Below are 26844 nucleotides of genomic sequence, written 5' to 3'. Positions count from 1 at the left end.
ACATAGAAACCAAACCCTTTGAATCCCAATTTATTTGACAGAAATGCATCTTCCTGGGTCCCCCCACCCTTACAGAGTTACCACATGCTGGCCTTCACATTCATAATTTTGAGCTACTTCAGTTTTCCCCTTAATTTGGCATTCAGCTTGCTTTGTATTTCTGACAGCTTGGCTGCTGTTTCCTCCACTCAAAGCTGCCGCTCTTTTGGCATCCTGGCATGTTGGGTTTAAATGGCGAGCAAATAGATGCCTTGAATCTGATCAAACTGGAGGTCTCCAGATCTGCCTGCTGAGCACAGTCTGTGCTGCCTTGTAAGTAGACTGCCTCTACCATATGTTATCCTCTCTGCTGTCTACACCCTTTTGGGGAGTTTTGTGGGAAAAACAGTATTAAATATGTTTATCCTGGGATTTTGCAATTTGTTTTAAATTTTAATTTAATTTCCATCAACTTAGCTCATGTACACAGTTTTAATCATACCATGCACTAAATCCAACAGTTGAGTTTGGGAATTGGGGTTAAAGCGCTAACTGGTTTGGGATTTAGAGGGCCAATAGAAGAAATGCCCCACATGCCTACGGATGACCTATGAAATGTTATTATTCTGGCACAGCCTCAAACAGTGAAATATTTACCATGATGAAACGTTCAGGATTATTCTGAAAATCCTGGACAAAAACAGTAATTCTTGGACAGAAAGCATAATAGAATTATGTTTTAAAAAGTCCTAACATATCCACAGGTAAAGTATTTGCAGGTTGATGGAGAAATGTGAACAAAAGTCTAAATTAAAGACATCGCTTCTTTCACTTATGTTCTCAATCCCCCTACATAAATGTATGTGTGTGCATGAGTTTGTGAGTGTATACAAGAAGTTCTCAGATTGTGTTGCTGGTTGGCAAATATGATACATTCACACTCCAAAGAGATTTTCATTTATTTCCAATAATAAGAAGACCTGCGTCTTCTTACAAGAATGAAACAGTCTGGGAAGAAAGTAAAATGCTATTTTGTACATTTGAAATGATAGTGGAGTGGTGATTTCACAAATGTACTCTTAAAGATGGAGCAAGGGAAGGATGAAGAACAATCATGTAAAGAGCAGGTATACTGAACTCAAGTATACTGAAAAACGTATACTTGAGTTGGAAGAAATTCTCCCAGAGCCAGTCTGTGAGGATAGGGTTATTTAATAAATGGATGGATTTATGAACAAATAAGAGCACAAATACACGGGGAGTGGGCAAGTCAAATGGTCAAAGTTTGGATGTTTTGTCACCTTACTTGTCTTCTTGCTAATCAGCTGTCTTTCCTAAAATGTTTTCTACCGGTCGGTTTCTGATGAGATATGACGAGCAATAGAATTAAGTTAAAGAAATTAAGGTGAATGTTATTCCAGAAATTCAGTATAGCTTATGCTATAAATCAGAAGAACACTAACCCATTTCTCTCTGATTTGTGGCAGATTATGTTAGTGGACAAATGTATTAGGCTTGTATGGAGAAGACCAGGAGTTTGACTCGATTTTATCCTGTTTGATTCTTTCACTAATTTTGTAATCTCAGGCAGTAAACTACTTGAATACTCAGTTCCCTTGTTTGGGAAGCCTAAACATAATCCAAACTCCCACAGACAATGCAAGGATTAAAAGTTAAATTAAATAAGGTAATATAAACAAATTACTTTGCTCATAATACTTAATAACATCGACATTCTTACCTCTATGAAGCACGTAGGTATACTACCCAACATTCAGTTAACAAGAGAAAGTAAAAAAAGATGAGATGTATTTTGTTTTTTTGACTAAATCATATTTGAAACACATGCTTGATGTCCATGGGAGATGTATCCAAATGTGAAAGTCCTCTCTGCAAAGGATATATTCTGATTAACATAGGTATGTAATTCACTTATATTATATATCTAACCAATGACTTAATTTTTATGCCATTTGTAATCCAATTGTATTAGTCTATTTTCATGCTTCTGAAAAAGACATACCTGAGACTGGGCAATTTACAAAAAAAGAAATTTAATGGACTTACATTCCCACATGGCTGGGGAGGCCTCACAATCATGGTGGAAGGCAAGGAGGAGCAAGTCACATCTTACATGGATGGCAGCAGGCAAAGAGAGCTTGTGCAGGAAACTCCTTCTTACAAAACAATCAGGTCTCGTGAAGCTCATTCACTATCATAAGAACAGCACAGGAAAGACCTGCCCCCATGATTCAATTATCTCCCATTTGGTCCCTCCCACAACAGTGGGAATTATGAGAACTACAAGATGAGATTTGGGTGGAGACACAGAGCCAAACCATATCACCAAAGAAAAAGCTTTACCGGATGGTATATAAAGTGCCTTTGTGTTCTAACATTCTGTTATTCTGTGGACATTAACACACACACACACACACACACACACACACACACACACACAAATGAACTGATTAAATTCCAATAAGCATTCATCAAGCACATACTTTGTACCAGCAATTCCATTAAAAAAAGGATTGCAAAAATGAATTAAAATATAGTAATTGTTCTCAAGGAAATCATATGTGCACAACTGAATTATTCACTTGTAACTTGGTAGAATTCTTATAATTCACTTTTTAAAAACTTTCTAACTGAAGTATAGCATACAGAAAAAAAGTGCATAAATCAAAAGTGTACAGCTTAATAAATTATCAAAAAGTGCTGTGCTTCATTTTTTACTTATGTATTTGGCTCGTGAAGCTGATTTTCCCATGGAAACGTGTTTTCTATGAATGCTCCATTAACTTAGCTGGCATTCAGTAATCATAGGATTAGGCAACTGACCATGAATCAATAACTTTGTTTTGATGGATAAACTTACACTAAGTTTCAACTGGGTTTTGAAGTCAGGTGGTTTGGGACTTAAATTCCCTTGATTTCTCTTGCTTACTTGCTAAAGGATTCTGGACCAGTTTTTTTTCCCCCTCTTTCATCCTGAATTAGTCTCCTTATATAGAGCATAAACTTATACAACTTATTTCTAAAGTTGTTGTGAGAATAAAATAAGTTAATGTTTGTAAAGTGCTTAGCATGCAGCTTAGCTCCTAGGAGCTACTATATTATCAACAGTATATATATCATCTTCTTTTCGTAGAACCTTTGTCATGAGTGTGAGGCTTTGTTAACCCAGCCTGCAGAAGAACTCTACAGAGGGCAAACACTGCACTTCATAGGCCTAAACAACTACCCAGAATGTAGCATGGAATAGACGGCCCTTGATCCACATCCCCCTCTTCCTGCCAAGTAACTGTAGAGCAGGTATGAGGATTCCTGGTGGATGCAGCAGTAGGTTGTTTTTCATTCTCAAGGAATACATGTAAATGGAGCCATGTCTGTTTGTGGGTATGTATGTGTATATGCAAATTGAACACTTTATGTAAGGCTGAAAATCTGCTGTTCTCTGCAGGATGGAAGCAACCAGGGAAGAAAGGAAAGAAACTTTTTTGACTTGTTTATGGTATGGCAGGTGGCCTTTTCTTTCTCTCCCTTTGCCAACCCAACTAAACTCCCCTTCCCCGTAAACAAACTGAAAAATCTAAATGCTCACTGTTCAACTTGCAAACGGAAGTTGAAATGTCCAGATGACACTAAAAATGTGGTTGATCTCTTTGCAGGGTATATGTTGTGCTCTTTGACTAACAAGGGGCCACACAGGAGAGAACCCAGAGAAGATGAAGCATGAGCCACTGCAGCATGTTTTAAAGTTTTTATGCGCTCCCTATTTAATATGCTCTTATTTTAATGTATTTTTATAAGGGATTGGGTTTCTATGAAAATGTTGCTGAGATATGACTGCATGGAGACAAACTATAATGCCACAGCACAAAGGAGGCCCAATTCATATAATTTCTATCTTTGCTTTATGTGTCCAGCAGCTACCTCTGCCTACCCACGCTCTTTCTTGCTCTTGTCTCTTATCTCAACTCTTCAGCCCTCAGGGATTCCATGGAAACCACCATGCTCCTACAGGGCAATCTCTCTTCATCCTTGAAGCCCTCGCTCACTCTGCCACTCACAATAATTAATGAAAGCTGCATGGGCACATGACTTAAAGCTGACCCACTCAGAGTCTTTCCACAAGAATCTAGAATCAGCTAAGAAAGTCCACCTTACTCTGCTCCTATTTAAATTGAAGAGCTGCTGTCTGACACCATATTTCTGCCATTTGGATGAGGAAAATAAGACAGCAAGTCTACTGAAGGAGAGAAGAATGAAGAGGAAATGCAGAGAAAAGGAAAAGTAAGAAACGGAGAGATAATGTTAGAGTTTGAGAGCCTGACTGTAAGAGTTCCTGAGATCCAGGGGGTATGTGTGGTATGTGTGCATGTGTTTTATTTGATCCCATCGGATACCTGGAATTCTTACATTAAATCTCCCCTTCTTTTAGCGCTATATTTGAGTTGAATTTCTATTGTTTACAATCAATGTCCTCATTCTGAATTACCCCCAAACTTAACAGGATTCCCAGGATGGCCCATTTGCAATGTCCCACACTAGTTCTATCCTAAAATAAGAATTAAAAAAAATTACATATAATTTGAGAAAGGGTGAGAGTAACTTATTTCCTTTGATTTACAGAGTATCAAGCTTTCATTTCTCTGAAGTAGGAATCTAGAACTTCAGGATTAGAAGGGAACATGACCTTGGACTCCAGTGGAGTCCAGTAGAGTCCAGTCCTCACTGAGAAAACAATGAAGATGGGAAGAAGGTGGATAATAATAAAGGGAATGAAGCTGTCATCTTAGGCAATCACTAAGAAGAGAAGGGGCCCTGAGAGTCATTTTGCTGCAGTCAGAGGAAGTAGGATGTATTAATAGATGCAAGAAGTCCAAATTGATCTTTATTTCCTCAATACCATGAACATAAACACAAAACTAGACTCTGGAGATGCTAATCAAAAATGCGATCTCTTCCTTCAAGATAGTATGTTTGCCACAATCACTTCTGAATCTACTGAAAGACATCAGTAGGAGGAAAGTTTCAGAATATAAAAAACGTACTGTGACGGGCGCCTGTAATCCCAGCTACTTGGGAGGCTGAGGCAGGAGAATCGCTTGAACCCTGGAGGTGGAGGTTGCAGTGAGCCGAGATCGTGCCACTGCACTCCAGCCCGGGCGACCCTGTGAGACTCCGTCTCAAAACAAAAAACAAAAAACAAAAAACAACAGCAACAACAACAAAAAAACATACTGGATCCAAGTACAATTCCCAGGCCATTATTTAATGAGCTTTTCCTATCTAACATTTTCTTAGGCATAAAAATGTAAAACAGTTCACTGCAAGATATTTCATGGAAGTGTTTTTGCTTCCTGAGGGAGGGTATTTTAAAGTACACAACTGACAAAACACTTGTTGGGCCTGAGATAACAAGGAAAGCTGACATGATAAAATGACATGTGAGTCCTTCAGTATGCAATTTTCTAAGAACAATTATCTCAGAAAAGTGAAGAATTAATTATGTTCTCTTATTATGCAGGACTCTGCTAGCAGATGCACACCTACACACAGGCTACTTTTGAAGAATTAAGTATCTGGGCTGTCAGATATGATTTTAAAAAAGTTATTAATATTCGATAAATCATTTTCAGGAAAATTGCTTCTAAGCAGCCCAATTTTATTTCAGACTGAAATGGGGACTAAATTTACAATACGTCTCTTCTTTGGAATAGCTCCCTTTTCAGTACATTCTTGAATTGAATTAAATTGTAATATAGTCACATAGGTGTCAAGAGATGTTTGCAAATCAAAAACTTTATACGAAAGATCTAGTTAGGCGTGTTTTTATCTAAGAAAGGAATCATGAAGTCGAATCTCATGGATACAGCACAACTTAATTACACAAGAAATTGCCCAGTGCCAAGAGGTTCAAGCAGACGTAACTCAATAGTTCATGGAAATTAGATGTAGAAAATGGGTATATTAGCTGAGATTTGAAGGCAGATCTTTTATTTTAACCCTACTTACTATACCAAACCACCTGGAGAAATATTACTCAGATTGCAAGCTTTATTTTTCCCCTATTATTCAGCTTAAATTCCTCATGTTGCTTTTGAAAATCTCTTTTCCTGAACTTAGGGGAAATGCAAAATGTTGTTATTCAATTTAGCTGTTCTTTCAATTTGTTATTTCAAATCCCAGTATTGATACTTTTTTCAGCTTTGCTATATCTAACAGATATAATCCTAAACTGCTTTTTGCTTCTCATTTTAGACTTTACTTACTGGCCATAGAGGCCGCTGTCTTCGGGACGTTCTTCATTTTCTTAAAACTTAACATTAGTTCCAGGCACCAAAGTAAACTTATTGACATTTGTTCATTCATTCATGTAACATATAGTAAATGTTGACTCTGCATTAGGTTCTGACCTAGGCACTGGGGCTATAGTATAGAACAAGACAAAGCTTTCATAAAATAGGTTTTGGTAGGAGAAACTGATCATAAGCAAGAAAATATACAAATTAAAATAATACTAGATCCTGCTAAATGCCATGAAAAAGATAAACAAGGTGATATAACAGAGGATAACAGGGAGAGGGCAAACTCCAGAGCAGACTGTTCAGGTAAGGGCAGAGGAGTAGCACAGCAGGATGAGAGAAGATCAAATGCAAAGGCCCTGAGGCAGCAGAGGTGGGGAGGAGGGGAGGGAGGGAGGTGAGCGGAGCCTGCCTCCCTAAGGAAGGGAAAGCAGACCCGTTTGTTGGAGTGTAATGCTGGAGGCAAGATGGCATCAGATGACTTTGAAAGGCAGGCTGGGGAAGGAAGGCAAAGAACCTTGAAAATTACGATAAGAAGTCTGGATGTTACTACCAGCCCATGGGGATCTATTTCAAGCAGCAAAATGACACAATTTGATTTATACTTTACAAATATTGCTTCTGTAGCCTTGGGGTCATAAGAGGATACAAGTGGAGGCAGGGAGAATCACTATATAGACTCTCATTTGTCATGGTCAGGTAGGTATGTTTCAGCTCCCACTCCCACCACGCCCCCGTGCTCCCACAAACACATTCTTCCCTGCCCCATGGGCTACTGAAGGCAAGTTGACTCATACATTAGAGTTCAGCTTATTCCTGACAAAGGATACACATACTTTGTAGAGCTGCTGAATATAACTGTACCCAAGTTGCATGACTGTCATAAAGATTTCACCAGATAATGCATACACAGCGTCTATCACAGAGAAAGCAATCAGAAATGACAGCTTTTAATGATGTTTATCCTGTGCATTCTTTGCAGGTTGCTGGGTTATATATTTGTGTGTGTGCATGTGTGTGTGTGTGTGTGTGTGTGTGTCTACCTATACATGAATCTGCGAAAGGAGATAAGGGTCACTATATTTCGCTCAGGATATTTTAACATGCATATTTTTAATTGGAATTTTATGGACTCCCTATGTGATATTGAAAGGGTCAATGAATCCCCTGAAACTGAGTCATGATACAGGCATACCTCAGACCACTTCCAAACCACTACAAAAAAGTGAATTTCTCAATAAAGTGAGTCACATGAAATTTTTGTTTTCCAGTGAATCTACAGTTTACATTACACTGTAGTCTATTAAGTGTGCAACAGAATTATGTCTAAAAACAACATACATCTCTTAATTAAAAATATTTTATTGGCTGGGCGTGGTGGCTCACGCTTGTAATCTCAGTACTTTGGGAGGCTGAGGCAGGTAGATCACCTGAGGTAGGGAGTTTGAAACCAGCCTGACCAACATGGAGAAACCCCGTCTCTACTAAAAATACAAAATTAGCTGGGCGTGGCGGCACATGCCTGTAATCCCAGCTACTCAGGAGGCTGAGGCAGGAGAATCACTTGAACCAGGGAGGTGGATCTCGGTAAGCCGAGATCGCACCATTGCACTCCAGCCTGGGCAGCAAGGGTGAGACTTCATCTAAAAAAAAACAAAAACAAAAATAAAAATGTATTGTTACAAAATGTTAACAATCATCTGAGTCTGCGGTACGTTGTAATCTCTTTGTTGGTGGAGGGATTTGCTTTGATGTTGATGGCTGCTGACTAATCAGGGTGGCGGCTGCTGAAGGCCGGGGTAGCTGTAGTAATTTCTGAAACTAAAGCAACAATGAAGTTTTGCGACATCAATCGGTCTATTCCTTTCATGAGTGATTTCTTTGTACCATACGGTACAGTTTGATAGCATTTTACCCACAGTAGAACTTCTTTCGAAACTGGAGTCAAGACTTTCAAGCCCTGCCACTGCTTTATCAACTAAGTTCATGTAATATTCTAAATCCTTTGCTGTCATTTCAACAATTTTTGCTGCATCTTCACTATGAATAAATATCATCTCAAGAAACCACTTCGCTCATTCATAAGAAGCAACTCCTGGCTGGGTATGGTGGGTAACACCTATAATCCCAACACTTTGGGAGGCTGAGGCAGGAGGATTGCTTGAGCGCAGGAGTTTGACACCAGCCTAGGAACATAGGGAGACTCCATCTCTACAAATATAAAAAAGAATTAGCCAGGTGTGGTTGTGCATGCCTGTGCATGGGAGGCTGAGGTTGGAGGATCTCTTGGGCCCAGGAGGTCAAGGCTCCAATGAGCTGTGATCATGCCACCGCACTCCAGCCTGGGCAACAGAGTGAGGCTCTACCTCAATAAATAAATAAATAAATAAATAAAATAAAGAAAAAAAAAAGAAGCAACTTCTTATATGTTAAAGTTTTATCATAAAATTGCAGCAATTCAGTCACATCTTCAGGCTCCACTTCTAATTCTAGTTCTTTTGCTATTTCCACCAAATCTGTACTGACTTCCTTCATTTAAGTTTGGAACTCCTCAGTCATCCATGAGGATTGAAGTCAACTTCTTCCAACTCCTGTTAATGTTGATATTTGGACCTCCTCCCAGGAATCACACATATTCTTAATCGCATCTAGAATGCTAAAATTTTTCCAGAGTGTTTTCAACTTAATTCACCCAGATCCATCAAAGAAATCACTATCTATGGCAGCTATAGCTTTACCAAATATATTTCTTTAATAATGAGACTTGAAAGTTGAAATTACACCTGATCTATGGACTACAGAATAGATGTTGTGTTAGCAGGCATGAAAACTGCATTGATATCCTTGCATATCTCCATCAGAGCTCTTGGGTAACAAGGTACACTGTCGATGAATGAGCAGTAATATTTTGAGATGAATACTTTATTCTGAGCACTAGGTCTCAACAGTGGGCTTAAAATATTCAGTAAACCATGCTGTAAACAGATGTACTGTCATATAGGTTTTGTTGTTCCATTTATAGAGTACAGGCAGAAAAGATTTAGCATACTTAGGGCCCTAGGAGTTTTGGAATGACAAATGAGCATTAGCCTCAACTTAAAGTCACCAGCTACATTAGCTCCTAATGAGAGTCAGTCTGTCCTTTGAAGATTTGAAGCCAGGCACTGACTTCTCTTCTCTAGCTATGAAATTCCTAGATGGTATCTTCTTCCTTAAATTGACAAGTGAAATGTATGGATTGCTAAAGATTTCTCCAGCATTACTGAAATATGGAGAAGCAGAATAAAGAAAGTCTTCTAAGTAATGCCTTCAAAACTTTTTGAGTTACCTATTTATATTTCTTTTTAATTATTTTATCATTTTGGGTGCTATTTCTGCTAATCTCAATTACTTATCTTGATACTAATCATATCATTCTCACTATAATTTTTAGAATTCTTTTACTATGAATAATAGAGTAGATGATGGTGTCATTTACTAACTTAGAGGAAAGACTGAAGAGGGAAGAGGTGTACAAGAAGTAAATGATCAAACTTTATTGGCCATTTGGATATGCCATTTGGATATCAGCCATTTGTAAAGTGCCCGATCATGTTTTCCTCATTTTAAAAACTGAAGTATATGTCTTTTTCTTACTTAGTTTTAGGAGTTTTAATACATTCTGGATATTCTTTCTTTTTCAAATATATGTGATGCAAATATATTCTCCCATTCTGCTGTTTCCCTTTTTATTCTGTTACTGGTGTCTTTTGATGAATAGAAGTTCTTCATTTTAATAAATGTCTCTTTCCTTTATTGTTGTAACAGTCCATGTCCTCCTTAAGAAATATTTGCTATTACAAGGTCATAATGATACTCCACAATGTTTTCTTCTAGAAACTTCATTGATTTTTCTTTCATTTAGGTCTACAGTCCATCTGGAATTGAGTTTTAGGTATCTCATGGGCCCACTTTTAGGCCAAGGTTTCTTTTCTTTCATATAAGCTTTAAATTAATACATCATCATTAATTGATAGTTTAAACTGTCATTTTTTTTCATTATAGCAACTTGTGATAAATCAAGTGACCATAAAGTGTGGGCCTGTTTGTGGAGTCTGTTCTATTGAAATTGTACAGCCTTGCACTCATACCTCATTGGTTGAATTACTGTAGGTTTAGTTTCTAAAGTTGTGTTAATGTGACAGCATAAATCCTCAAATTTTGTTCTTCTTCTGAACTGCCTTAGGTATTGACAGTCTTTGGTATTTCAATGTATAGAAATTCCTCTGGTATTTAAGTTTATAATTAGCTTATAAAATTGTACACTGATTTATTTGAGTACATTTTAATTTATGCAAGTGGTATTGTTTTAGATATCATTGTTTCCTGTCTTGTCAATAAATCCTACATTTTACATATTTATATATACTGTCACTGCTATATAGAATTCTGTTATAGATGCACCAATTTTATTGAACCTGCTCTTCCAGTGATGAATACCCAGGTTGCTTTTAGCTCTTGTCCATAATAAGTAGAGTTACAATGAACATCCCCATACAATCCCGTTTATAGACCTGTATGAAAAAATTTTGGATACATTTTGTAATTGAGAGGTCATAGACTGTATGTATATTTAAATGGATTAAGTAGCGACATATTTTTTCTGCTAAATGGGTACAAAGACTATATTTCCCACCAATAACTGCATAAGTTTCTATACACTTTTATTAACCTCCTCCATAAGGTTGGTATTCTAAGAATTTAAAAGTTTACATCATTGTTTTTTATTTTCATTTCTATATTTCTAATGTTTTTGAGCATATTTTTATGTGCTTGTTGTCTTTTGTGTTTCTTCATCTACACAGTGCCTGTACATATATTTCGCCAATTTTTCTAACAGTAATACTTTTTACTTTTTGACCAAACCCTTATGGGTTTAGACATTATGGATATATTCTTCCATTATGTCCTCTATTAACTTTATGCATACTACTAGTATGCAACTTTTGCATTCAATTATGTTTGTTTATATTTGTGTTAACTTCATGCATAGGACTACTCTGAAACTTTTGCAATGAATTATCATTATATAGGTACAGTGGTCCCTTAGTATTTGAGACTGGTTCCAGGATGTCCTGCAGATACTAAAATCCTCAGATGCTCTAAGCCCTGATATAAAATGGCATAGTATTTGCATATAACCTATGCATATCCTCCTGTATACTCTAAATCATCTTTAGATTACTTGTAATACATAATACAATGTAAATTCTATGTAAATAGTTGTTATACTGTATTGTTTAGGGACTTATGGTAAGAAAAAAAGTGTGTACATACTTAGTACAGACATCAGTTTTGGATGATTTTGATTGGTGGTTGGTTGAATCCCACACATCTACAACCAACTGATCTTTGACAAACCTGACAAAAACAAGAAATTGGGAAAGGATTCCGCACTGTTTATTAAATGGTGTGGGGAAAACTGGCTAGCCATATGTAGAAAGCTGCAACTGGCTCCCTTCCTTACATTTTACACAAAAATTAATTCAAGATGGGTTAAATACTTAAATGTTAGACCTAAAGCCATAAAAACCCTAGAAGAAAACCTAGGCAATATCATTCAGGACACAGGCATGGACAAAGACTTCATGACTAATACACCAAAAGCAATTGCAGCAAAAGCCAATATAGACAAATGGGATCTAATTAAACTAAAGAGCTTCTGCACAGCAAAAGAAACTACCATCAGAGTGAACAGGCACCCTACAGAATGGGAGAAAAGTTTTGCAATCTACCCTTCTGACAAAGGCTAATATCCAGCATCTACAAAGAACTTAAACAAATTTACAAGAAAAAAACAAACAACCCCATCAAAAAGTGGGCAAAGGACATGAATAAACACTTCTCAAAAGAAGACATTTATGCAGCCAACAGACACAGGAAGAAATGCTCATCATCACTGGTCATTAGAGAAATGCAAATCAAAACCACAATGAGAAACCATCTCACACCAGTTAGAATGGCAATCATTAAAAAGTCAGGAAACAACAGATGTTGGAGAGGATGTGGAGAAACAGGAACACTTTTACACTGTTAGTAGGAGCGTAAACTAGTTCAATCATTGTGGAAGACAGTGGCGATTCCTCAAGGATCTAGAACTAGAAATACCATTTGACCCAGCAATCCCATTACTAGGTACATACCCAAAGGATTACAAATCATGCTACTATAAAGACACATGCACACATATGCTTATTACGGCACTATTCACAATAGCCAAGACTTGGAACCAACCCAAATGTCCATCAATGATAGACTGGATTAAGAAAATGTGGCACATGTACACCATGGAATACTATGCAGCCATAAAAGAGGATGAGTTCATCACTTAAATTTCCACAAAGGCTTTAACCATAGAAAATCCTGTGTGACTGGATATTTTTGGTTTTGTCTGGGAAAATCAAGGAAAGATTGATTTTCATTTGGTTCTACATTTATTCTGACACCAGAGTAGGGAACAGGAATCCATAAGGTAATCATTAGGATACAAGTTCCCCTGAAAGTCACAGTATGCTTGGGGAGGGCACAAGACTTTTCCCCTAGGTACAAAGTTATAGAAAGAGAGGTCCAAACTTATCTAGCCCTTAGACGGCATAGTATCCCCTAGACTCTCAGTTATATATAATAGAAGTTTTGAGAGATAAAACATCAGGAAATATAAAACAATGAAGGTCCCATCTGCCTTTAAAATGTAACTCATATAGAGTCCCCTTTGAAAAGAAGCAATACTTTTGGTTCCAGTCATAATGAAGTAACTTACATTGAACTAACCCAATCAAAAGTTATTATCAAACTGGACAAAATTAATAAAATAACTGTGCATTAGCCTGTTCTCATGCTGCTAATAAAAACATACCTGAGACTGGGTAATTTATAAAGGAATGAGGTTTAATTAAGTAAGGTCTCAGGAAACTTGCTATCATGGCAGAAGGGGAAGCAAACACGTCGTTCTTTACATGGCAGCAGAGAGAAGAAGAATGAGTGTCTGGTGAAAGGGGAAGCCCCTTATGAAACCATCAGCTCTTATGAGAATTAACTCACTATCACAAGAACAGGATGGGGGAAACTTCCCCCATGATTCAATTATCTCCACCTGGTTCCTCCCGTAATATGTGGGGATTATGGGGACTACAATTCAAGATGAGATACACAGTCAACCCATATGAAACTGCTTGAAGGAATTTGAGAGGAATCAACTAGGATAAGACTTGAAGGACTGTGATCCCTAAGAAAAGAGAAGTGCACCAATGAGAGCATCACATTTGGCTAGGTATTTTTCTACAGGCATTCGCTATTTCATTGTAAGGTGGAATAGAAGAGATGAGAAAGGAACATCCTTACCAACTAAGGAGACAGAGAAGTTCAGGTAAACCAAAGCATAAAGGATTTGAGGAATATAATACCAGAGAGAAGTAAACTGCATTGATGTTCCCTTTAAGGCATTAGTCAACTCCTAACTTGAATAGCAAGAGGTAGTACTCTAAGAAACAGATTAAAAATAGCATGGAGAAGGCTAAATTGCAGGATAGAGATTTCAGCAGTCACGTGGTGTTGGGGAGATGGAGGCTGGAGCTCAAGCTCTGCTAAACAGGAAGAGCCTTGGTAAACATACTATGGTTTGAACTGAGACTCCAGAAAAGCTGTTTTAGGAGTAAAGGCTAGACCTCAGGATTGAGGGCAAAATTGAAATATGCCAGCTTAACAAAGCCTATAAATAAACTATGGGCAGCACAAGTTGGTTTGCTGATAGTCTATCTGCCTGTGAAAAGAAAATCTTATTTTGCGGAAAATGACATGAACAATCTTTAATAATCAACATCTATAGTTAAACAAAATTCTGACACCTACTTTTCCTTTTTTAAAAAGAGAACTAAATGACCAAAGAAGAACAAATGACTGAGAGAGAGAGACAGAAAAAGAGAAAAATAACAGACAATGGAAATAATTCCACAGATAATTCAGGTATACAGGCATTTTTAAATTACTATAATTAATGTTCTAGAAAACAGAAAAAGAATCATGAAAATTTTATCTAAGATAAAAATTCCTTTTCCACATACAGAAGAATAAAATTAGATCTTTATTTTACACCATATACAAACATAAATTCAAAATGAATAAAGACTTAAACGTAAGAACTGAAATTATGTAACTCTAAAAGAAAGCATAGGGGAAAGCTCCATGACATTGGTCTGGACAATGATGTGTTTGGATATGACTCCAAAACACAGGCAACAAAAGCAAAAACAGACAAATTGAATTATATCCAATTAAAAAGCTCTGCACAGAAAAGGAAACAATCAACAGAATCAAGAGACAATCTACAGAATGGGAGAAAGTATGTGCAAATCATACATCTGATAAGGAGTAAATATGCAAAATACATAAGAAACTCAAACAACTGAATAACACCAAAAAAAAACCACCTGATTTTTAAAATAGACAAATGACCAGAATGAACTTTTCTCAGAAAAAGACATGCAAAAGGCCAACAGTTATATGAAAATATGCTCAATATTGCTAACCATTAGGAAAATGCAAATTAAAACCACACCTCTTAGAAGGGCTATTTAAAAAAAAACAACAAAGATAAATTTTGGCAAGGATGTGAAGAAAAAGGAACCCCTGCACACTGTTGGTGCAAATGTGAATCAGTATAGTCACTATGGAAAACAGCAGGGAAGTTCTCTAAAACAATTAAAAATAGAAGTCCCATATGATCTGGAAGTCCTAATACTGGGTATATATCCAAAGGAATGAAATCAGTATCTTAAAGAGATATATGCACTCCCATTTTCATTGCGGCATTATTCATAACAGCCAAAATACAGAATTAACCTAAGTATCCAACAACAGACAAATGAATAAAGAAAATGTGGTATATATACACAATGGAATACTATTCAGCCTTAGAAAAGAAGAAAATCCTGTCATTTGCAGCAACATGGATGAAACTGGAGGTCATTATGCTTAGTGAAATAAGCCAGGTATAGAAAGACAAATACTACATGATCTCAGTTATATACTGAATCTAAAATACCTTGAACTCAAAGAAGCAGAGAGTACAATGATGGTTACCAGGAGCTGGGGCTGGAGATCCAGGAGAGATTAGAAAGATGTTGCTTAAAGGATACAGAGTTTAAGTTAGGAGAAATAAGTTCAAGAGATCTGTTGTACAACATGGTGACTCTAGACAACAATGATGTATTATACACTTGAAAATTGCTAAGCGAGGAGATTTTAAGTGTTATCACCACAAATAAATGATAAACATGTGAGGAAATGCATACATTAATTAGTGTGATTTAGCCATTCCAAAATCTATACATATTTCAAAACATCATTTTGTATGCCACAAATTTTTTAAAAATATAAGAATCCTTAATAAGTCAAATGAAATAAAATAGACATTGAGATCCAATATTTCCCACTTTCTATGCTGAGGAATATTAGCGATTTTTCTCTCTTTGCTAATTTCTTCTTCTTTTTGATTACTTCCATCCCCTAACTCACCCTCGATTTTCAGAACAGTTGTCATTTTATGCTGTCATGGAGAGGACAGAAGACAACTGTAGTTTTAAAATTCAATCTACTGATTTTTTAAAAAGACATGAACATGATTTCAAGAAGAGGCAACATACTTAACAGAAACAATACATGTTTTAAACTCTGATACCTATGTTGAAACTCTGACCCAGCCACCTGCAAGTTTGTGTGAACATACACATGACTTAACCATTCTGAATTTGTTTTCTCTTGCATAAAAACAGATCGAGACTTACCTTAAAAATTTGTCTTAAGCAATAAATGAGATGCTTTACATAAGTAGGGTGCTTAACACATAAAATGTAGCCAGTACATGTTGGTACCTCCTCTGCTGTTTGCATATATGCAAAACTGGTAATCTTGAACCTCAGAATGCGATATTATCTACGTATTTACTGTCATTAGATAGCCCCAACCAAGATAAAATAATACACAATTTAAGTTTTCTTTCTACCTTTCACAGCAGAGAATATTAATGATTGACATGAGTATCTGCACAGTATGGGTTGGTCAAAACAATAGCTTCTCAAGTACATAGGAAAAAAATCCAGAGTTACAAATATCCGAGACAAAGCTCAAGACAGCATATAAAGACTTGTTGTTACACAATGCTATGCATGCCTTGGCTTGCCTTTCAACAATCATTCCTATTAAATCATGTGTCTCTCTGAGACATCTAATGAAGTCATGTTCACGATCAGCTTAATCACAGGATGCAGTATAGTACATATTTTGACAGGAAAGCTGTTTGTCTAATACGAAACTTGCAGCAAATATATAATTGCACAAAATGTTGATTATGCTTTCAGTGTGACAATCCTTGGCTTGAATCCTTTTATGCATATTTATTCACTTTAAGATAGACTGTTTCGTGTACCATTAAATAAAAGATTATTTTTAGGCAAAATCTATGTCAAGCAATTGGAGTAGTGAACAATTACAAACACAGCAAACTGAACCATATACTTCATATGGAAATCTTTAAATTCCGGAGAAATCACACATCTCTACCTAATGTTATATACAATTGAAATCAATTGTAGTTATAAACATATGAAAATAACCAAGAAAGAAACTGAGTTGAGAAGTCATTCATGAAAAATATTTTCCTAAAATGTTAATAACAGATTCTAGGTTTGGCTTCTAGCTAATTATTTAACTGCTTAACTGGTGGCTGAATATTCACATCTTAGATATTCAGAGAGTTTTTAAGGTGAGGTCATGACATCTGCCTTTGCTGTTATAAATGATCTCCAGGCCCAATGTTATTAGGTCTCAGCACTAATTAGAAATGAGACTTACATCACTCTCATGACCTTCTCGAAGGTTGTATGTGAGGTCATGCTGAATGTCTTCCACGAATTTGTGAGCATATTCTGGGTAAAGGTCTAGCACTTCAAAGAGTCCTTTGAGGATGATGCACTGGAGATCACAGTAGGTTAAAGCCTTTACATCTGCATTGGTCTTGATCACTTGGTCCTTAATTGATAGATTTGCTCCAATTAAATCCCCTTTCCCTAGAAAGAGAGAGAGAGATCACTTTCAAAAAAAGCAAGCTTAGGACTGATAACCTCATTTGACTCACAGTCTTCATTTTTCAGTGAGATTACACTGAAAAGAGAAAAACGTTTACCTTGGGGCAGGGCTTTTCAGCTTTGGCATACAATAGCCTCATACCTGGGCTTTAGCTTTTATTTGTTTTATGGCCATTATCCTCCATTTCATAAAGAACCAACAACTAACAAATTTTTAACTAACAACAACAAGCAGCAAGCAAGCTATATCTTTGGAATGTTATTAGGACAAATGGCCTCTACTTCCCATTCAACAATTTTTTTTAACTTTTAACTTTTTTATTGTACCCATACATTGTTTAAAATTTTTATTTTTTGTTGTGCCCAGCATTTGTGGAAGCAAAGTCCCTGGTATGTAGCAGACTTCAATACAAGTCTGTTTTATCAGATTTGACAGTAAAAGGAAACATGTCAAATTGACTATGAATACCTGAGTTTTTAATAAATCTGCATGTCGAATAAAAAAATAGTTTTAAAATTATTATATTATAACTAGGTATTATCTTCAAGTTAACACTGGACTTAAACCTTGAAATTTAGCCTATTTTGGCAGAAGAAAAAATAGACTAAAATCTATATTTACAGACACTAGGTATAATACATAGCCAGGTGGTATGGAAGAATTTAAGTCTGATTTATTGTTGTCAATATTGCTAAACTTGGAAATTTTGTTTCTTGTATATTTCATTAGAAATCTAACTTGCTGCTCAAAACTCAAAGTTGGGTACTGATGCAGGATGTAAATATAGCCAGGATGTTTTGAATACGGCAAATTTTTAAATTTTGTATATTTGAGGATAATTTATCATGATGCGGTGTCTTGCACAATAAACATTCACATTCTCTGTGAAGCAACTAGTGTCTGCAATAACTTCAGGGTCATCATACCTTCATACTTTGGGTTGCCATGGTATGGCTATTTCAGTCACAATGACACTAGCTATAAAAACAGCACCAACATCCTGCCAATCTTGGCATCCTAGAAAGAATTCCACTTCATTTATTCGTTCAATGAATATTTATGGGGAACTGACAACATGTGCTGGACCTTGTATTGAGTCCTGGCAAGCAGGTACTGGTGAATACCATGTTGGTATTCACCTCATTACCTAAAACTACCTCACTAATTTTACAGTCTTGTGGACTTCTTATTGTCTAGATTTAGGACCTTTAGTTAAGTTTTTGAGTAACTTTGGGTCTCAGTATCCTTATTTCTAAAAGACGAGAAAGATTTTCTTGTGGGCTCCATTTTTCAGCATTATACTACTGATCTTTGCTAATCAGTTACTCTTTCATTGAAACACATAAGGTGATAGGATGCATCTGCAAACCACCCAGGTTAGAGCTATAACTTACGTTTAGTTATAATTAGGCAGACTCATGTTCTGTTGAGAGTATATTTACTCATGCTTTGCCATTTTCTTTTAAAACAATGAAGAAATTGTTCGGGGAGACACTATTACCTGGACATGAAACCAAGGCGTACAAGGCAAACGAATTCCAGCCCCATAACAAATTCCTGCCCCTACCCTTTCCAGGTATCAGATTAAGAAATGTCTGCACGTATTGACTGGGCAAGAAAGTTGCCAGGATAAGTTTATGGTTGAACAGCTGTTGTTGTGAAGAAGAAGAACATTAATTTTTTTCATTGGCAGAGTGAACATGTGCTAAATATCTACAGGTCAAGTATAATGTCACGTACTTGCTAAGTTTATCAAAGTAGTATTGATTTGAATTAGCCCTATAAGCCCTATAAGGCAATATTACATATATATAATCCATAGGGAAAGTAAAATGGTCAATCTTTATTGAAATAATGTTAATCAAAGAAAGTAAATATTAATCTTTTATTGTCTTTGTTTGAGTTTAGCCCCAGTACCACATACCAGTGTTTAGAATGGTCACGCAGCAATTTGCACTTTTGATGTATACATGGGAGAGGCAGAGATGTGAAAATGTTACCCACGTTAATCACATTTTACGGAGAAACTTGGGGCCAGGAGCAAAAGATAATGAATTAAATCTTTCAGCCATAAGTAGTTTTTAAAAAAATGTAACAAGAAATATCCAACTGAATCATATTTGACTAGCAACGGAAGTTACACAGAAGCCACTAAATTTGTACTTATTGTGCTCTAGTGTCATAGATGATGCCTTCATATTCTATTCCTAAAACTGTTGATAGCTACCAACATTTAAAATACACCACAATTATAGAAAAATCCACATTATATCTGTTTAGAATGATACAAGATTCTAAGGAAAAAGTCTAGATGCCCTCTTAAAAACAGGCTGAATCCTTAGGCAGGCTATAAAACATTTCGTGGTACTAAAGAAAAATCAATAAAAAATATTTTATGATTAAGGTTAAGTTTTTGAAGCAAATTAAGAATAACTGTTAATTCTAATTTAGAATAAGAAGATGATAGGGTGGCTGGCCTTTAACTTCACAAAGTTGAGAAGAGGCCAGGAAGAGTGTTAAATTCTCCCCTTAAGAAAGAACACACACACACACACACACACACACACACACACACACAGGGAGCCTTGCTCTAATATTGAGTTACTCTATTATTGAGCCTTACTCTAATATTGATAAAGAAATAACCACATTAATAGTAAACTCTGAGTTGCCATTCCATGCCTTTCTATTAAGGAGAAAAACATAAGAGGATGAGAAAAGAACAGAGTCACAAATTTGAAAGACAAACCCTACCTTTACTCTAAGCGGTAAACAAGTCAACATGAAACAGTGAAAAGCATATGGGTCTTTCATCATTCACTACTGTCTATCTCTTCACCTTTAATCTTGGAAATAATCATACTGTCTTAGTCTATTCAGGTTGCCATACTGTAAACTGGGCAGCTTATAAACAAAAAAAAAATATTTCTCATAGTTCTAGAGGCTGGTGTCTGGTAAGGGCTCACTTTGTGATTCACAGATGGCACCTTTTCGTTGTGTCTGTACATAGGAGAAAAGGCAGGGTAGCTCTCCTGAGCCTCTACTATAAAGACACTAATCCCATTCATGAGGGCTGTGCCCTCATCACCTATTCACTTCTTCAAGGCCCCACTCCTAATACCATCATACTGGGGATTAGGTTTTGACATATTAATTTTGGGGGGAGGCAGACATTCAGATCATAACCCACAAACAATGAGGTTGTAAGATTTAAATTCAATAATGGGCATAAACACCCAGATCATATGAGGGATTCAATACATATTAGTTCTCTTTCTCTCTTCCAAAATATAATCTATTTTGAAGCTTACTAGCCAGAATCCACTGATAGAAGGCCTACAATGATTATATAGAATAATGTCTTTTTAAAATTTGCATAAATTTAAGGAATACAAGTGTAGTTTTGTTACATAGATATATTGCCTAGTGGTGAAGTCTGGACTTTGAGTGTAACCATCACTTGAATGGTGTACACTGTATCCATTAATTTATTTTCATCCCTCACCCCCTCCCCTAGTCTTCCACTTTTACTAGTCTCCAGTGTCTATTATTCCACACTCTATGTCCATCTGTACACTTTATTTACTTCCCAATTATAAGTGAGAACATGTAGTATTTGACTTTCTTTTTCTGAGTTATTTTGCTTAAGATAATGGTATCCAGTTCAATCCATATTGCTGCAAAATACATGATTTCATTCCTCTTTATGGCTGAATAGTATTCCATTGCATATATGTACCATATTTTTAATCCATTCATCCATTGATGAACACTTAGGTTGATTCCATATTGTTGCTATCATAAATAGTGCTGTGATAAACATATGAGTGCAGGGTTTTTTTTTTATTAGAAAAATAGATATTGTTTAGACATGGAAGGAACGCTGAATACAGAATCCAATGTCTTAGGTTAGCCTTGACTTTAGAAAAATCAGAGAAAATACCTTCACCATCTGTCTTTCTGTGTTGTAAAGGCTTAAATGAGACCTTGTGTATGAACACACTTTGCAAGTAATTGTTTACAAATATAAGGTTCTTAAAAATTAAAAATAAAAAGGTACTGAATTTATGCCCCTTTTATTAGTGCAAACTCTAAATATTTGTGTTTTATATTGGTGTTTGAAATACATCCTGAATTCACCTGCCTCTCACCAGCATTACTACCACCTTGGCTGGTCTCAGACCCCATCACATCCTTCACTTCAGTTTAATTTTCATGTAGGCAAGGATTTTGGTCATTCTCTTTTTTGCTGCATTATCAGTGTTTAGACCAGTACTGGATTCATTCATAGGCCATCAATAAACGTTAGGTGAATAAACAAACAAAAATTACAGTTTTTTTTTTTTTTTTTTTTTTTTTTGAGACACTGTCTCTCTCTCTCTGCACTCAGGCTGGAGGCAGTGGCGCTATCTTGGCTTACTGCACCCTCCACCTCTCAGACTCAAGCGATCCTCCCATCTCAGCCTCCCAGGTAGCTGGAACTACAGGATCCTGCCACCATGGCCAGGTAATTATTTGTACTTTTAGTAGAGACAGGGTCTGTCCATGTTGCCCAGGCTGGTCTTGAACTTATGAGCTCAAGCAATCCACCTGCCTCATCTCCAAAAGTGCTAGGATTACAGGCGTGAGTCACCGTGCCCAGCCCAGAGTGACCTTTAAAACAGGCCCACATAAAATTGTAAACAGGATTTTGTATACATTAACTCTGCATGCTGTTTTTGTCAACTGCCCTTTATATTTCAATGAAGACCAATTACGTATTAATATTGAGAGTCAGCTCTGTGGCACAAAACTTTCACAATATATCTTGTAAGTTTTCTTTAAGGAAGTAAAAAGAGCCTATAGTCACTTTGACAGTATTAGGTTAATGACTGCTATGAGAGCTTATTCTTGAAACATAGTCACCTTTGCTCTATTTCTAGCACAGATACAATTTAGTTTTTGTGTTCTCTGAATTAATTTTCCACAAAAATAAATGCCCTCTTAAAATGGAGCAGCTATTTCACCAGAAGGGAGTATACATCATGATTAATAATTTGGCTTTAGGAATAAAAAATAACTGAGTTTATTTTCTTACTAGGTGATCTGGGTTTGTTAACTCAAGTACTAGTTATTCATGTCTAAAATGGAGATAATATTTATACTACTTTTTTTTACAACAATTAAATAATATGTTGGATATAACACTTAAGCAAACTGAACTCATATGAAGAATACTCCTGAGTTTACATCTTCATCTATTCTTTTCCTACTCTCAATAGCAGTTTTTCCCCATTTCATCTTCTTAATTTATGCTCCAGAGTCAAACTTCATACAAGTGTTTCAATTCAGACCTACCAAGAATAGCCAGCACCATGCTGTCTTTAAGAACTTCCATGGAGCCCGAGCACACAAAGTAGATGGCCTGCAAAGCATCCCCTTGACGCAGCAGATACTCCCCCGGAGCACAGAAAGAGGTTTTGATGTGTAGAGACAGAGACCTGAGGCAGCCCCGGCTGGCACATTCAAAAAGGGACAACTGTAAGATCTCCTTGTTCAAGTGCATAGTGATGTCAGAACGCAGTTCATCTGGAAAGTCCTTCAAAAGCTGTCAGAGAAGATGAAGGAGGAAATCAAATTGGGGTAAGTGTCGTCTAACTGATTTACTTTGCAAGACTGCAGGGATGCTCTTCCTACTGTCTCCTGCTGTTTGGCCATCCAGCATACAGAAGAGGAAATCTAAGTATGTATAATCCTGGAGAGACTTTTCAGTGACTGTGATTTCAATTATGTGCTACTAAATAATCAGCTGATAAGAAGTCTGGAGAAAGAGAACAAATTAAGAAAACGCTCTAGCAGGAAAACATATAATGACTCATTGTGACTTGCTTCTCACAGAGTCCTAGTCAGGACATAGATATGGAATTTGGATCCACTGGTGATTATATGAAGAGAGGAGAAACCAATTAATCACTACTAAAATGCTGGTTACAGGTTTGGTTGGTGGGTTGATGAAACGGTTGGTTGATTTATATAATATCTTTTTTTTTTTTTTTTTGTGAGACGGAGTCTCGCTCGTCACCCAGGCTGGAGTGCAGTGGTGTGATCTTGGCTCACTGCAAGTTCCGCCTTCCGGTTTCACCCCACTCTCCTGCCTCAGCCTCCCGAGTAGCTGGGACTACAGGCGCCCGCCACCACGCCCGGCTAATTTTTTGCATTTTTAGTAGAGACGGAGTTTCACCGTGTTAGCCAGATGGTCTCCATCTCCTGACCTCATGATCCACCCGCCTGGGCCTCCCAAAGTGCTGGGATTACAGGCGTGAGATATATATAATACCTTTTTTATAGTGGCAGTCTGGGGTGTTTCTGGAAGTATAAAGATAACCCCTTTGATGGAATTTTTTAACTTTATTGATGTTAAAGGGAAACAGAAACTTGATTCATATAATTATCCCAGATTACATCATTAAATTGTCATAAGAATTGATTCCTTCGAAAAGAGACGATAAGAAGGAAAGTAAGTCCACCTGATTGAACAAGCAGCAAGTTAATATAAAACTTTGGTCCATCCAAATTGGCATTGTGAAAACACAAGCCAAAGCAAGCAAAAGAAGATGGATTGGGATTCATGAATAATTAAAAAAATAAAGGAATAAAGAAGTTAGTATGCTTTTCACTTCTGATACCTATATTAGAGCATCTTGCTTTTACCTTAGAACATGTGCTTTCTGCCTGAAAACAACATGAGAAATGAACATTACCTCATTTGAATCTATTCCATTGTTGACTGACCAGGTTGTTTGAAAATATTCGAGCATCCTCTGCTTGAGTTGTTGGGGCAGGTGATGGACACGGATGAAATCTTTCAGATCCTTAGTTCTAGTGTGATAGAGGGACCATCTGGAGTACATCCTCTGTATGATTGCTGTCACGTTTCCAAACACCAAGGCGTGCATCAAGGCTAGAAAGAACAACACTATACAATGGAAGAAAAATATGACAGTGGGGCCCACCACTTATATCTAATTTACAGGCTATCCTGGATCAGGGCAGAACGTGCTTATATGGCCATGTTGATACAGCTATTTTGGTACAAGCATTTTGGTGCAGACACTGTATCACAGGGTACATCCTGAAGCAATCACTTTGATTCCATATGGCTTGATCAGAGTAAAAATATCTTTAAAAATCTCAATGATATGCAAAATAGGTCTCTTTGATTTACATTTAATCTGTTAGCTGCCATTCTGGTTATGATAAACTTTTATTTGAACTCAATTTACATCTATATTATTTTAATAGTTATGTATAGTTTAATAGTTACAATAAAATAGTTTTCATAGTTTGATAGAATAAGCTATAAAGTTATAGCTTAATAATTACTTTTATTATAGTAATGAATGAAATAAATTTTTGAAGTAAGCCTATTTTAGTTAGCCTTTGTGGGAACTTTAGTCTCACCCCCTCAAAAAGCCATCATTTAAACTTTGTTTTAGAATATTAAATATGATAAATTTATATTAATGCAGATATGAAGGAAGTTGTAAAAAATGTAATTGAGGATTTCTTGAGCAGTGTGAAGCTCCAATACCCACTCCAACCCCAGCTCTGCAGTTATTTTAATTTTGAGGGAGATATCAGAAAATCTGAGACCATTCAAGAAACAAATGAATTCACAGAGAAAAAGAGGTATTCTGCATAGAGGAGTCATTGTTGCCACCATGAGATGCACCAGCAGGGTGTGTATGTATATGTGTGTGTGTGTGTGTGTGTGTGTATATATATATATATATGGGGCTCTTGTTTCAATGAGGTTTGTCAGCCAGATAGTATTTAACCTCCACTTACTTGCTAAGCCTGCCCTTTGAGCCTGTCTCAAACCTACCATTAAAGTGTAATGACATGAAAAATTTTGTTCACCAGAATTTGAGGGCATATGGATATTTAGGGTGGATATTTCTTCTGGAGAACAGTGGAGTGAAAGGATGGACCTCATTTTCCAGGAATTACCCACTTTGGGAAGCAACTAGGTATCGTCAAGACATAGAAGGCATGACAGGATTTTGCACTCACTAGTCAGTGGCAGAACGAAACTGAAATGGTTTCTAAACAGACACCAGCAGATAATCCAAGAAGGCCTTGGACATACCTGGAATTATGAAACTGAGAGAGATATGAGGGCCAAGCACATGCATATTTATGGATAAGTCAACTCTAAGTAATATTCAGATTTTATCCCTGATCCTTATTCTGGGACAGGATTAGGAATGAGGCATGAAGCTTATTAGTTGGGTAAAATCATCTGTTTCAGTAATTTGGGGCTTAGAAAAAGACTAAACATTTAGTAGCTTGTCCATTAGGATCTATCAAAATGTACATGTATCAAAACCTCAGTGCCCAAGGAGCTATGTTAAAAATTTCCTAGCATCATAATGGATACATTAGTGCAAATATGTCAACATATTATTACTTCTATCTTCCTATGTCAGGACCTCCCCAATTCAAATCTTGTGTCCCTACACTTGTCAGAAATTACCAAACACTGGCATACTAATTTAATTCTAATCTCACACTGGAATTAAAATTCTTTACCAGGTAATACATAATTTCTCTATGGAATAATGGTTACTATGTCTATAAAATTATTCCCTTCATAACAAGACCTCAGTATTTTGGAAAAGTTACTAGAATAGGGTTTAAAGTTAGGGTCTATATACAAGAAGCAATGTAATGTTGCAGAGAGAATATGAACTTCAGAATCAGACAAATCTGGATTTGAATACTGATTTTGCTACTTCTTAATTGTGTGAACTTGGTAAGTTACATAATTCCTTTAAACAGATTCATGTTAAATGGGCATAGTCATTATGTTAAATAGCCCTTACTCATAGCGCTATTTCAAGATTTAAAGACCTATGTATGTTTTAAAAAGTGCCTAGTATATGTATGAAAAAAAGCATTTGCTCAATTTATGTTAATTTTCCTTATGAAAGTGAAAAATTTTATGAATTTTCAGCATGCTCAGTGCAATTTAATTTGGGGAAAATGACTTAGATTTAAGGTTTTCCTGCAACCTCTTAAATAGTAAAGAGCGGCTCTTAGTAGACATAAGTTATTGATGAAAGAAATTCAAAACAGGCCGGGCGCGGTGGCTCAAGCCTGTAATCCCAGCACTTTGGGAGGCCGAGACGGGCGGATCACGAGGTCAGGAGATCAAGACCATCCTGGCTGACACGGTGAAACCCCGTCTCTACTAAAAAATACAAAAACTTAGCCGGGCGAAGTGGCGGGCGCCTGTAGTCCCAGCTACTCAGGAGGCTGAGGCAGGAGAATGGCGCAAACCCGGGAGGTGGAGCTTGCAGTGAGCTGAGATCCGGCCACTGCACTCCAGCCTGGGCGACAGAGCGAGACTCCGTCTCAAAAAAAAAAAAAAAAAAAAAAAAAGAAATTC

General features: G+C 36.6%; 1 protein-coding gene across 2 annotated transcripts in view; it reads right to left on the bottom strand.

Annotated features, from left to right (window-relative positions):
* Nucleotides 1–26844, bottom strand: part of KCNH8 (potassium voltage-gated channel subfamily H member 8) — a 385706-nt gene that overhangs the window by 50394 nt on the left and 308468 nt on the right. For both annotated transcript variants that reach the window (XM_017955938.2, XM_003895159.4), the window contains exons 9-11: nt 24155–24354; nt 22752–23001; nt 17181–17395 (exon numbers count right to left, since the gene is read on the bottom strand). In XM_017955938.2, the coding sequence (XP_017811427.1) occupies nt 17181–17395; nt 22752–23001; nt 24155–24354 (665 nt within the window). The remainder of the gene's footprint in view (nt 1–17180; nt 17396–22751; nt 23002–24154; nt 24355–26844) is intronic.

This window comes from Papio anubis, chromosome 2, assembly GCF_008728515.1.
Source record: "Papio anubis isolate 15944 chromosome 2, Panubis1.0, whole genome shotgun sequence".
Lineage (NCBI taxonomy): Eukaryota > Metazoa > Chordata > Mammalia > Primates > Cercopithecidae > Papio > Papio anubis.
Note: the sequence above shows the minus strand (reverse complement) of the source record. Positions and strands in the feature narration are given on the sequence as shown.